Source organism: Bos javanicus, chromosome 22 (genome assembly GCF_032452875.1).
Source record: "Bos javanicus breed banteng chromosome 22, ARS-OSU_banteng_1.0, whole genome shotgun sequence".
Lineage (NCBI taxonomy): Eukaryota > Metazoa > Chordata > Mammalia > Artiodactyla > Bovidae > Bos > Bos javanicus.
Window position 1 is genome coordinate 17,500,794 of NC_083889.1, and position 14,386 is coordinate 17,515,179.

The 14,386-nt window shown below is 48.5% G+C and overlaps 1 protein-coding gene across 5 annotated transcripts in view; it reads left to right on the top strand.

The window, feature by feature from the left end:
* Positions 1-14,386, top strand: part of SRGAP3 (SLIT-ROBO Rho GTPase activating protein 3) — a 246,679-nt gene that overhangs the window by 171,999 nt on the left and 60,294 nt on the right. For all 5 annotated transcript variants that reach the window (XR_009732455.1, XM_061396335.1, XM_061396333.1 and 2 more), the window contains exons 5-8: positions 4,231-4,416; positions 8,605-8,733; positions 10,499-10,720; positions 12,233-12,334. Coding sequence is in view for 4 of the 5 variants with exons in the window: in XM_061396335.1 (XP_061252319.1) it covers positions 4,231-4,416; positions 8,605-8,733; positions 10,499-10,720; positions 12,233-12,334 (639 nt within the window). In the remaining variant the exon portion in view is untranslated. The remainder of the gene's footprint in view (positions 1-4,230; positions 4,417-8,604; positions 8,734-10,498; positions 10,721-12,232; positions 12,335-14,386) is intronic.

Genomic DNA, 14,386 nt, shown 5'->3' on the forward strand with positions numbered 1-14,386 from the left:
TGCAGATAATACTTTCCTATTATCATGATCTGAGGCTTTGGGAAGATGCAGGAGGCACAGCGTGCACAGCAAAGGCAGCATGATCACCAGAAGAGGAAATATGGACAGCCTGGCCATCTGGCTTGCTGTATGACTTAGGACCCAAACTTGTCATTTCTGGGCCTCAGTCTCCTTCAGTGACAGGATAATATATCAAGGTTTCTGGAGCGTCTCTGAGAACCTATGAAACTGATTTGGGGCCAAGAACAGTGGTCTCCACTTACATATCCCTGCCTAGTACTTCTCAACCTGTGCTAGACTTCTTCTGAAAGGCTGTCCCTGATAGGATCTCGAGGGCTGGAAAGTGAACTCCCATCTGGCAGTAAGCTTCTGGGTGTCTCTGAGGCCCTTCCAGAGATCCCAGGTTGAAGACTGTGTCCCAGTGACTTGACTGAACTCCTGCATCCTCCTCTGCTCCTTTCCCCACCCCCACACTGCTGGCAGCCTGCCACTCTGCAGTCACAGCTTCCCCAGGTCTCTGCAAGCCCCCCCTGGTCTTTGCCAGGCAGCACAGAGAGGTCAAGCCTCTGCCACACAGTCACCCAGCAAGTGGTAGGAGGGTCAAGTCTCAGAAGCAGGTCTCCTGAGTCTCCATGGTGCAGAGCACCCTTTCATCCCTATGTTGTGGTTTCCTCGTTGGTAAAGCAGGCAGAATATAGTCTACCTCATAGGGGTTGTGTGAAAAATAAGTGAATCAATGTCTGTGAGGTGCTTAGAAGTAGGCCTGGCATGTAGTAAGTGTTCAGTAAATGTTAGCTGCTATTATTATTATTCTGCTGCTTCCCAGGATTAATTGAAATGCTCCTTATGGATAATAAAAAGAGAGGTTTGCAAAGTCTGAAGTAATAGGTAAATTTAAATATTATTCAGCACCTCCTGGACTGGCAATATTAAGCAGACTGTTCTGGACCATTGAGCTAAGGGCCTTTCATGCCAAAGCCCCTGTTTCAGGTAATTAAATAAAGGAAGCATCTAGAGGGTTCTGGGCATAAATAGACTCACTTCAGAGAGGTCCCCAGGTGAGCTTTCTTGTAGCAGCTGTCTGACATAAGTGTCCCTGGGCAGTCCAGTTCACCATGATTCTTGGGATCAGGAATTACCAATTGAATCACGTAGAGTTTGACCCCAGGGTCACTGGGCTGTGTTCTCCAATCATGGGGCTTTTGGAATGCAGTTCAGAGACTACTCTGGGAATCTGGCTTGATGGAGGGCAGGAAGAGTACTCTGTGATTCAAGAGGAGTAGAAAAGTAGCCAAAGGAAAATGTGGGAGGCTGAGAAAGCCCAGCTGGGATGCTGACCTTGATCACTTGGATGAATGGATGCGTGAATGATTGGATGGGAAGCTCTAGGTGCAAATTGAAGTGCTGTCTCTTCCTCTGAACTACCCAACACACACGATAAATCAGTGCTTGAGATAAGCAGACCTCAGCAGCTGAAATGGGGGAAAAAATGGATTTTGCAGGAATCCTTGAACCCAGAAAGGAAATGGAGTTCAGAAACGAACAGCACCAGCAGCACGGGGCAGGAATGCAGACGCCAGTGGTGTCTGTGAAGGTGGAGGGGTCAAGGAAAGGTTCGAGAATGGGGGCCCAGAGACAGCCTTCAGCAGGCTTCCCAGATCTGAGTCACATTCCATTCCAGGAGCCACGGCTTAAAGATTGTTGGAAATAGGCAACTACGTTGGTCATCCATAAACCTGCAGTCATTGCCTTTGGCCACTAGATGTCGAAAACACTTTGATCCAGCACATTTTCTGGCCCATTGAGTTGTTTAGAAGTAAGCTTAGAGAAGTTGGAGGGGATGAAGGAAGGGATGAAACCAGCAAGAAGGGCCTCTTTAGAAGCTTTAGAGCAACTCCAAAAAAAAAAAAAAAAAGGGCCGGATGCAGAGAAGTCTTCTCATCAAGTTCTACAAAGACAAGTTGACTGGAAGTTTTCATTTATTTTGAAATTTGGAGAGGTTTTCAGGATGAAAGGAGGGAGAAATGTGGTGTAGAATAAAATTTTTTCCCCACATTAGCTAATGGTTTCTAGAGTTTGTATTTTCCTGAAGTCAAATAAGTAAGTTCAAGATTTTCAAACCCTCAGCCCAAATCAGACATGTAAATGGTGGTGGCAATGGTAGCAGCTTATGCTTACGTGGCTTTTACTGTGTAGTTGGTATTGATTTCAGTATCTTAAAAAATTAACTTATTTAGTCTCATCACAAACCTATGAGATAGGTGCTATTATTATCCCCATTTTATAGATGAGGGAGCAGAGGTCAGAAAGGTTATGTGACTTGCCCAAGATCACACAACTGGTAAGTGGCAGCAACAGGATTCAGCCCAGATATTTAGGCCAGAGTCCACATTCTTACCTAACCTGCTCTACAATAGGTGTTGACCCTGCTGACTCATGATGTATGACAAACTTCCTTAACAACAGATCCATGCTGTGATTTCATGGTAAGAATCACAGAATCTTATTAGAATCTCATTCTAATAATCTAACTTCACAGGACTTTGACGTGAAGGAGATAATAACGTTGGCCAGTAATTCAATCGGAGTTCTTTGACTTAAAGGGCCTGGTTAGGTGGAAGCATGTCCCATCCCCGGGGGATCACCTCTGCTCCATTAGCTACTGTTAATTGTCCAAACAGCAGGAGAAAAGGACCAACAAGACTCAGGAGCCATGAATTCCAGAAATTTCTTGTGTTCTTTAGCATAGAAAGATGATCATGAACTTGATATTGCAAAGGGAAAGTATAGACCTAGTTGGGGACTGGGAGATAGAATACTGTTGGTATAGGACTGGCCTCGCTTGCTCTAAAGCTGCTCCAAATACATCTGCTGAGCAAATGGTAATGAATGAAGGAGACAGTATGATATGATAGTATTAAAAGTCTGAGACCAAATTTTTACTGTGGTTACGTATATCATTTATATTTAATCTATGACCCTCTATTCCACTCCTATTTACTTAGGAGTAACGAAAACATCCATCAACAGAAAGAATTGTATGTGAACATTCTCAGCAGTGTTGTTCATAATAGCCAGAAACTATACACAATCCAAATAACGATCAATGTGTGAACAGATCAACAAATTGCGGTATAGCCATACAAGGGAATACTAATCAGCAATAAAAAAAGAATTGCTGATACATGCAGAAACATGGGAGAATCTCGAAAAAATTATGCTGAGTGAACAAGGGTAGGTGTAAAAGAGTTTATACTCTATGGGTCCATATATATGAAGTTCTAGAAGACACAAAACCAATCTGCAGTGTCAGAAAGCAAATCAGTGACTGCAGGGGGCTGGGGTAAGTGGTGGGGATGGATCAGAAAGGGGCACGAGGGATCTTGTTGGTGTGATGGGAGTGTTCGGTATCTTGATTCTTAAGACGATCACAAGGATGTAAAGTCTGGAAACCATACTGATAATACTGTATGATCTTGGATACACCACTTTGTTTTTCTACACCTTGGTTTTCCTGTTCGTAAAACTTGGTGGTTGGAGTAGATGATGTGTAGAATTTCTTCTGACTCAAAAATTCCTTTGTTATAGCAATATCTAATTCTTAATATGGAATTAGGGTAGCACTGTGCAATTTACTTTAAAGGAATTAATTTTATAGTAGCTAGGGATGAATTTATTTCTGAGAACATAGAATATCTATTAGGTTACCAATAATATTCCTTTTGGGAACAGAGCCATTTGCAGGCCAAATTTACTTAAGGAAACAGCTGAGAAAATGATTTGTGTGTAAGTAAGAAGGATGATCCCATGGAAATCCCACGAACACCTAAGGAGAGCCTTTTCCAACGACACTGGGAAAGCGATGGGAGAGGGAGGCAAGCCACACAGCTGGCAGGGCTGGGTGGGCGGGGGCCAGCTGAGGAAGGCCACGTTCATTACATCACTTCCCAGAGCCCCCAGAAGCTCAGAAGCTGCAGTGGCCCTTTTAATTTCCTCTTTACTGGTTCATTCCTGGCACTCAGCAAGGCCTTAATGATGATAGTCATCATCTCCAGTCCTCAGACAGCTTGTATAAAAATGAAGAGCCTAGGGGTTTCAGAGCATGTCATGGGAAGAGGGCAGGGGCAGAGCTGACCAGAGCACCAAAGTTGGAAGGGAGTTGGCAGCACTAAGGGCCACCCGTGCTGGGCTGTAACAGCCTTTTGATTGCCTGCGCTCATGTGTCCCCAGGTCATGAAAACCTACCACATGTACCATGCAGAGAGCATCAGTGCGGAAAGCAAGCTGAAGGAGGCCGAGAAGCAGGAGGAGAAGCAGTTCAACAAGTCAGGAGACCTCAGCATGAACCTGCTCCGGCATGAGGACCGGCCCCAGCGCCGCAGCTCTGTGAAGAAGATCGAGAAGATGAAGGAGAAGGCAAGCAGAGGCCCTGGGGATTGGGACGAGGCAGGAAGGGGAGGGTCAGGCTCCCTCCAGCCTGGGCCTCCCGCTCTGCACCCCGAGTGTCTGGGGGTGGATTAATGCTGTTGGCAGCTGCTCCCCTCAGGGGGCAGTGCTGTGGTGGAGGCAGGGTTGGCCATGCCTCTGCTAGCACTTGTTAGGCCTCTGGCCAAGGTCAGCAGAAGGAGAGATGCTCAGCTGGCTGGAGAGCTGAACTGTGATGAGACTCTCGTGCAGGGAGCATCTTCTGGCAAGAATCACCAGGCATTAGTGTGGGTGGAGCCTGCCCTGGAGGTCGATTTAGTGGCTGGGGGTGCTGACTGGGCCTTAATGTGTCCCAACAAGAGGCAATAGCACTGGGGTACCAACCAACACCTGGGAACCAGCTAAAGAACCATTCTGAAGAAATTGCCACTGCCAGGCCAAAGCCGGGCCATACAGAATCCTTGTGTATTGATGCTGGAGAAGTGCTTTTGTGTGACATGGTGAAAGTGCTAGTTTTGGAGTCAGACAGGCTGATTTTTGCAGATGCCACATTTATAACAACCCTCTGAACTTCAGTTTTAAAATTTGACAGTGATTATGAACAAATCTCCTTTCTCATATGAACTGTCATCAATTGGTAGTGGCTACCCAGAGCCCTGGGCTTCCCAGGTGGCGCTAGTGGTAAAGAACCTGCCTCCAGTGCAGGAGACTAAGAAATACTGGTTCAATTCCTGGGTCAGGAAGATCCCCTGGAGGAGGGCATGGCAACCCACTCCAGTACTCTTGCTTGGAGAATCCCATGGACAGAGGAGCCTGGTGGGCTATGGTCTGTAGTGTCACAAAGAGTCAGACCAAATGTAGTGACTTGGTACGCACACTTGCACCCAGAGCCTTATGTTGAGGATTATGAGCCCCCTCAAGGCTTTAGTTAAAGATAGTACGGTGATCAATTAATGAGGTCTGCCATGGCCAGGGAATTTAAAGGGGCAGTGTGCATCCTGCCATTTTTCATCCTAGATTAGGTTACTTCTTAGGTTCCTTTCTTCTTAAAGGGCTATGATTTTCTTGCTGAATTCTCTGCATTCATTCATTCCATATAATCAGCAAACATTTCTGAGCTTTTTCTATTTGCCAAACATTGCATCAGATGTTTATTTAGGCTTCTATTAGACTAATTCTATGAGACTAATTCTGTGAGACCGACGATTATATGATCCTACAGCTCTCATTATAGGAGATTGAGTGGGAATAAAATCCAACAGGACCTGGGTAAGCTGGAAAAGTAACCAGAGGCAAATGAAATATCAGAGTCATTTCCAAAGCCAAAGAAAAACATGCTTCACAATAAACAGGCAGCGACCCCATTAAGAGATGGGCAAAGGATTTGAATAGGCATTTCTCTAAACAACATATGTAAGTGGCCAATAAGTACATGAAAAGATGCTCAGCATCATTAGTTACTAAGGAAATCCAAGTCGAAAGCACAGCCCCTCCATGGTGGCTGAAATATAAAAGTCAGATAACCACAAGTGTTGGTGAGGATGTAGAGAAACTGGAACCATCATACATTGCTGGAGGGAATGTAAACTGGTGCAGCCACTTTGGAAAATAGTCTGAAAGTTCCTCAAAATGTTAAACATAGAGTAACCATATAACTCAGCAATTCCACTCCTGGAACTTGATAGCAGTTTCATGCATAATAGCCAAAGACTAGAAACAATCAACTGATGAATAAAATATGGTAAATCCCTATAATGGAATCTTCAGCCATGAAAAGGAATGAATACAGATACAGCATGGATGAACCTTGAAAACAAGTGTGCTAAGTGAAAGAAACCAGTTACAAAAGACCACATATTATATGATTCTGTTTATTTGAAATGTCCAGAATAGACAAATGTATATAGATAGAAAGCAGATTATTGGTTGTCAGGAGTTGGGGCAGAAAAGAATGGAGAGTGACTGCTAATGTACAGGGCTTCCTTTGGGGTGATGAAAATACTCTAAATTTAGATAGTGGTGCTGGCTGTATTGATACAATATTTTGGGAATATACTTCAATATAATATGTCCGAGACTACACTAGAAATAGACTTTCAAAAGTAAGATAACCAGGCAGGGAATTACAGAGCTATAATATAAGGGGATCTATAGAAGGGTAGGGACAGCATTGGTTAGAGAGGTCTGGAAACTTAAGTTTGAGTTCAGGATTGTATGCTAATCAGTCATTTGGCTCTTGGACAGCCTACTTCTCTTCAATGTTTATTTCCTCACCTATAAAATGGATGAATTAAACTAGGATATCTTCAATATCCTTTCCAGGTATAAACTTTTGTGAGTCCATGAAGGGCTGAAAATGGTCTCAGGGTCATAGAGGTCTCAACCCCCTGGAAATGGGCCAAGAATATCAAAACTCTCTGTGGAGGGTGGGTGTGTGGCTAGTTCAGGGTGTGACTGCCAGAAGTTTGTTGCTAGAAATTCCCAGAATAAGTGGACCCCGAATAAAGGTCAGAAGAGATGTCTGAGGAGAATTAAAAGGCTGACAATGGAGTGTCTCCGCTAAACAGGAGAACGTGATCTGCAGGAAGGTTGAGAGTGCCTTGGTGGGAAGTAGCCTTGTTTCTTAAAGGAGGCTGTCTTCCTCCTTGGCAGTGGGACTCATCTGTCTGAAGGGGGCAAAGAGACAGCTCTCCAACCCATGGACTCATTCCTGCTTCCTGCCCAGGATGGCCCAGGACGGAAGCAGCTTCCCAGGGAGGCGGTCCAGCTCAGACTGGGTCAAGACTGCACCTCTGGCTGCCACACCCCATCTCACCCCACCACTCATATCCAGCCAGTGCCAATCACTTCATGCTGCCCGTATGCAGTGACTGTTCTGGGTGCTGTAGGCGCAGCCATGAACAGGGACCATTAAGCCCCCGACCTCACAGGGGACACTGAAAATCAGCAAGTTAGCAAAGAGGTAAAAAATGTAATTTAGGGTGGTGAAAAGTACTCGTGAAAAAACCAAGCGACCAAAATGTCCTTCAGTAGTTGAGTGGCTAAGTAACTGTGGGACATCCAGACAGTGGAGTGTTATTCAGCACTAAAAAGAAATGAGCTATCAAGTCATGAAAAGACATAGAGGAACCTTAAATGCACGTGACAGAAACCAATCTGAAAAGGCTACATATTTCCAACTATATGACATTCTAACAAAGGCAGAACTATGGAGACATTAAAAAAAAAAAATCAGTGGTTACAACCATTACTTGGGACAGCGGGATGAACGGGTGGAGCAGAGAGGATTTTTCCGGCTGGGAAACTGCTCTGATACTAAAAGGATGGAAACATGTCACTATACAGTTGTTTAAATCCACAGAATATACACCAAGACTGAACCCTTGGGTAAACTGTAGACTCTGGGTGATAGCAATGTGTCAGTATAGGTCCACCAATTGTAACAAATGTACCACCTGGTAGGGGGTGCTGAGGGTTGGGGGGCAGTGTGTGGGGACCAGGAGGCATGCCCAGAGTCTTTTTACCTTCCTTTCAGTTTTGCTATGAAGCTAAAACTGCTCTAAAAAAAGTCTTTTAAAAATTAAATAAAACTAATCATTAAAAATTGAATAAAGATTAAATAAATGGGAAAAACAGGGCAGAATAGAGCATGGGAAGGGGCAGGCAAGATGCCGGGGACACTGATGCATGTGACCGTGGCTAAGGACCTTAATAGCGTTAAGAAGCAGACCATGCAGGGACCTGGAAGCGTGGCCTGCCACGCGGAGGGAAGGAGTCTGAGTCTCGAGGCAGGAGTGAACTGGCCTCTAAAGGCTGGACAGAGGAGGGCCTCATAAAGGATGGGAACATGGAAGAGGAGCCAGGTCAGGAGGGCTTCACAGGCCATCATCGGGGTTCGAGCAGCCTCTGGGGGATGTTGAGTAGGGGTGTGAGTTACACCCCGCGCTGGCAAACCCAGGAAAAGCCTGCAGCTTACCCAGCAGTGCTGTTGTCAGCTGCACACATGTGGTGTAAGGTGGAGCTCTTTGAGTACAGGGTATGGATCTTACTCACCCAGCACGTGGAGTAAGGCATCCCAGGGCCATATGAGGGGCTGATTGCAGATACTGGCCATGTAGAAAATCCCAAATCCGTCCCATCAGTGGCTTTGCTCTCACATCCATTTTTTCCTTCCTCCAGAGGCAGGCAAAGTATTCTGAGAACAAGCTGAAGTGCACCAAGGCCCGGAACGACTACTTGCTGAATCTGGCGGCCACCAACGCGGCTATAAGCAAATACTACATCCACGACGTCTCCGACCTCATCGACGTGAGCTCCTGGGGGGTCTACGTGGATGACCTGCCTGGCGAGAGTCATCAGCTGCGGGAGGGCTGGCCCTTATTCTTTGCTGACATGTGGGGTGGATGGTGGCCCCAGGAGCCCTGATGGAGGAGACAGGCAGGGAGCATTTGAGAGAGGAGTATCGCCCCATAGCTTCTACCTCCCCAGGTGGGAGTGGGCCTCTGGCAGCCCTTGCACATTTGGGTTGGGAAATTGTAGTTCAGCGTGCACTTTCCAGGCACCTTCCTCTACACCAGGCCCTTTACTGGTTTTGGGGATTGAAGGGTAATTGTACACAGTTCATGCCCTGGGGACTTCCCACGATTGTAAAGATGGTTATATGTTCAGCACTCCTGGGGTCCAGTCCTCCAGACATAGGGAAGAAAATAATGAATGAGACAGGATTACGCAGATCAGCTTTACTTGGGGATGTTACGTTGGGAGGAATCAGGCAGTTGAAGTAAAAGGAAAATGGAACACTGGCTCCTGAGCGCCAGCTGTGCAGAACGCACCGGCGGGACAACCAGATTTGGGCGGGAATGCTGTGAGCACCAGATTTGGGGCAGCTCCTGTGTCAGCTGTGATGGAGCTGGAGTTGCTTGGTGTGTCTTCATGAAGACAGGTATCCGGCCCAGAAGGTGCTTGGTCAGGCTCTGTGAGGGCATCCTTTTCCTCTGGCCCTGGTGCACCCCATCAGGAAGTCACAGGGTCACCACTCTTCCTTGAGCTGCAAAGGGACACATTAGTGTCATTATCACCACCTTCGAGAGAGGGAGCTGCCTGGCCCTGCCCTCAAGTGCCCACCATTCCTGCTTCCAAGGCCGGAACCCTCCTTTTTCCTCCCTTTCAGCTTTCTTTTTCACACAGCCCTTTCATTTGTTTATTTGCCAAGTTTTTACTGAGTACCTACTAGCTCTAGGTCTTGAGGTACAACAGGGGACAAGAGCCAGTGGGTTTGTCCTTGTGAATCTCAACTTGCATGACCCTGCTTCTTTAAAGGCAAATGTAATGCCAAGTGGCCAGAGAAGGGAATGGCACCCCACTCCAGTACTCTTGCCTGGAAAATCCCATGGATGGAGGAGCCTGGTGGCTTCAGTCCATGGGGTCGCGAAGAGTCTGACACGACTGAGCGACTTCACTTTCACTTTTCACTTTCATGCACTGGAGAAGTAAACGGCAACCCACTCCAATGTTCTTGCCTGGAGAATCCCAGGGACAGGGGAGCTTGCTGGGCTACCATCTATGGGGTCAACACAGAGTTGGACACGACTGAAGCGACTTAGCCACAGCAGCAGCAGCAATGCCAAGTGGCAGGTGTTAAACACTGAGGGAAGTAGAGGGAGATGTGGACCCCTGATATGGGACACCTGGTGTAAACTCTGAGTGGGGAGAACATCAAGGAAGGCTTCCTAGAAGAAATGACCTCTAAACTGGAACCCAAAGGAAGAATATTTAGACAGGAAGAAAAAGGAAGAGGCTTCCAGGCAGATAGTATGAGTGTGTGAAGGCATGGAGATTAGAAAGAACTCAGTGAGTGTGGGGAGCTGAGAAAAGCACTGTCATTGCCCAGATTGTAATCCCACTGCTCCCTCCGAGGGCTTTGGCATGACTTGTGTGGTAAGATTCCAAAGTGCACGAGGGCTTCCGGCATGGAAGGGTTGACTGTGGAGCAGGAGGTAACCTAAGTCACCGTGACGTCCCCTCTCCACATCACCACTCTCACCTGCACATTCTGTATGTGCTTCTTTCCAAGTGCTGTGACTTGGGCTTTCACGCCAGCCTGGCCCGCACCTTCCGGACCTACCTCTCAGCCGAGTACAACCTGGAGACCTCTCGCCACGAGGGGCTGGACGTCATTGAGAATGCCGTGGACAACCTAGATTCCCGAAGCGACAAGCACACGGTCATGGACATGTGTAACCAGGTCTTCTGTCCCCCGCTCAAGTTCGAGTTTCAGCCCCACATGGGGGACGAGGTAGGCTTCTCCCAGGAGCCCCCGCTTGATGCTGCTTCCGTCCCTCTGCTGTGAGCTCCCAGAGTACTGGGGGGAGGAGAATGTCAGGTCAGAGGCCTGCAGTCAAGTTCTTGGCACGTGGGCTTCACCAGTGGAGGAGTTTACCACTAATCCCCTAATCTTGGTGGCTCAAGTCCCCTTCCTGCGAAATTGCAGAACCTTAGCTTCCCATAAAATCCCTCACAGTTGTGTCTAGAAGACCTCAAGGGAGCCCCACACCTACACTTAGACCATCATCTCGCGTTCTCCCCTCAGATGGTCCTGGATCACCCAAGGTGGGGCCTCAGCAGAGCCTCGCTGGCCTGGGCTCCAGTACCCTGAGCCCTCAGCACACCAGCCAGCTGAGTTCCCTTCAGGGCTTGTGCTGCTCACATCCTCATGATGTTCTGGGGAAAAAAAACAAAATGGGAAAAGGCACTCGTCACTAGCCTCAGAGCAACACACTAGTTACCCAAGTTTCACAAAACTTCTTATGAAAATCTCTCCTTGAGCTTTTCCATGTCATTCCTCCCTCTCTCCAGGGCTCAGGCCCTGGCCCCTGGAACAACGGAGGACAGCCACAGTGTGGTTTCTGGCTCCCCGTCTCTACTTCCAGGGGTAGGTGCCCAGAACTTTCTCCTAGTGGCCCCATTCCCTTCACCTAAGATATGCCACCCAGGCACGTGAGAGAGGGACCCAGCCAGCTTCTGGATCCAGGGGGGAGCTCTGCTGGGCTGTCACTGCACCTGCGTAGCAGGGAGCGCCCCGGAGGCACCTTTGAAGGTGCCTTTAGCTGGGCCCTCCCGCAGCCCTACTGACTTCCTTCGTTTGCAAGAGATGCCTTCTGCTGGGCTTCCCCACAGCTCCGGCACCATCCCAGCCCCTCGTGTCCAGCCCTTTGACTCATCGTCTGGTGACTGAAGTTGGGTTAAAAAACAGAGACCCGCTGTCTCTTATGAGCTCAGCCAGGTGACACCAGGCAGCCCAGCCCACGGTAGTCAGAGCCTTGGCTGGACTGGGGGTAGGAGAACTGTATCTCTCTCTCATTTTCCTCTCTTCCCCGCTCCTGTCTCAGTCAGCCCATGTGGGGAGAAGGGCAGTGAGAGGGTCGCTGCTGCACAGCTGCCTGTCTGGAGCACCTTCCTGCTGGGCCCATTTCACTGTTTCCCATCCTTCCTTCTTTTCGTTGGCTACTCTTAGGCACAGCTTCCTGCCTGGAAATTAGCCAGTTAGTCTCACTTAATGGCATCATGTCAGTAGTGAGCCATCATGTGCTGCACAATCATAGACCAAGAGTTGTAAGAGGGTGGCCCTGGCTCTTGGCTGGCTCTGCTGTTGCCCAGTACAAGCTGTGTGATCTTGGGCAGGTCGCTTAACCTTTCCAGGCCTGTTTCTGCAGCTGTTGATGGGGACGTTAGTGACGGCCCGGCCCCAGTTCCGCAGAGGGGCCGAGGGCCTGGGGCAACCGCAGGCGGTGGCTGTCGTTTTCTGCAGGTGTGCCAGGTCAGCGCCCAGCAGCCTGTCCAGACGGAACTGCTCATGCGGTACCACCAGCTGCAGTCCAGACTGGCCACTCTCAAGATTGAGAACGAGGAGGTGAGTGAGCCCACTGCCCCATGAGGGATTTCATTACAAAGGCCTGGCTGCTCAGGGGGTGTCCACTCTTGCCTTGGAAGATGTGAGAAGTCAGGGTTCATCTGTAAGATGCACAACCATTGAAACCATACCCACCAAGAATCTTTAATGGCATGGGGAATGTTTGTGCATGTATGCTCAGTCATGTCCAACTCTTTTGCGACCCCCTGGACTGTAGCTCCCCAGGCGCCTCTGTCCATGGGATTTCCCAGGCAAGAATACTGGAGTGGGTTGCCATTTCCTTCTCCAGAGGATCTTCCTGACCCAGGGATCCAATCCCTGTCTCTTGCGTCTCCTGTATTGGCAGGCAAATTCTTTACCACTGAGCCACCTGGGAAGCCCAGGAAATGCTTACAAGATGTTAAAGGAAAGCAAAGAGGAAGTAGCACTCTGTGTTCAGTACTATTCTAACCAGGGTATACTAAAGTATGTGTACATATTTCTGAGTGTATTCACAGGAGTAGGAAGAAGACTGGAAGGAAATACTTTGAAATGCTGGTAGTGGTTTTGTCTGGGTTACAGGAACATAGGTGATATCTGTTTTCTTCTTTGTGCTTTTCTCTCTTTTCTGCAACGAGTTTATGTTATTTTTATCATCAGAAATAAGAGTAGGTATTTTGAATCACACAGTGAAAGAACCCAGGGCACACTAAACGTGTCACAGATTCTGAGCTCCGCGGAGCTTCTGTCTCACTGTGGCCAGCACACCTCCCTGCAGCTGGTGGCGCGGGGCTCCCACCAGGTGGGCACAAGTGGAAGCACCAGCTGGGAGCTCTGTTCTGATGTGCACTGATGCGGCCACGTGGAGACCGCCTGTTCAGCCCTGATGCCCCCACGCAGGGAGGATGTCACCCAACTGGAGGACACCAGGCCATGGGGGTGTCACCAAAGATTGTGGGCAGGGCCATCTGTGAGCAGTGCAGTCAGAGCTGAGACGGGGAGTCGTGGTCCCTGTCTTCAGACCTCGAGGGGGCTGTCTTGTACAGAGAGGGCAGGTTGCTTTGTGTCTTGAAAGAGGATGGAACCAGGACAGATGTGAACCAGAGTGTAGCTCGGGATGAACAAATCAAGAAGTCCCTGTGGGGAGGTTACAGACAAACTATGAATTTGTTTCTCAAACCTGAGAAGAGAGAGGATATGGACAGAGTGTTTTCTTCCTTTCTTTATGCCCTATGTCTTCCCCCACAGCATCTTAAATTGTCTACATGGAACAGCATGTGCTGTATGTGTATAATAATGTTAATGGAATTTAGGTTGGAAGTCAGGACCACAGAAAGGGGGGTGGAGCACATGTTCCTCTGGGTAGGCTGTTCATGGCCGCGGAAATGCTTAATTTTGAGCCTGGACTTCTGTGAGGCTGTGTTGGAAAGAACTAGTCACTCGGTTATTCATTCAACGAATCGTTGTTCAGCACATGCTCGTGCTCATGCTGTCGCTTCAGTCATGCAGCCCCCTGGACTGCAGCCCGCCAGGCTCCCCTATCCATGGGACTCTCCAGGCAAAAATACTGGAGTGGGGTGCCATTTCCCCCTCCAGGAGATCTTCCCGACCCAGGGATTGAACTCATGCCTGCCTGCATCTCCTGCTTTGCAGGTGGAGTCTTTACCCACTGAGCCACCTGGGAAGCCCTATTCAGCACATACTGTCCTCTAAATGTTCCTCTGGGTAGGCTGTTCATGGCCGCGGAAATGCTTAATTTTGAGCCTGGACTTCTGTGAGGCTGTGTTGGAAAGAACTGAGTCACTCGGTTATTCATTCAACGAATCGTTGTTCAGCACATGCTCGTGCTCATGCTGTCGCTTCAGTCATGCAGCCCCCTGGACTGCAGCCCGCCAGGCTCCCCTATCCATGGGACTCTCCAGGCAAAAATACTGGAGTGGGGTGCCATTTCCCCCTCCAGGAGATCTTCCCGACCCGGGGATTGAACTCATGCCTGCCTGCGTCTCCTGCTTTGCAGGTGGAGTCTTTACCCACTGAGCCACCTGGGAAGCCCTATTCAGCACATACTATCCT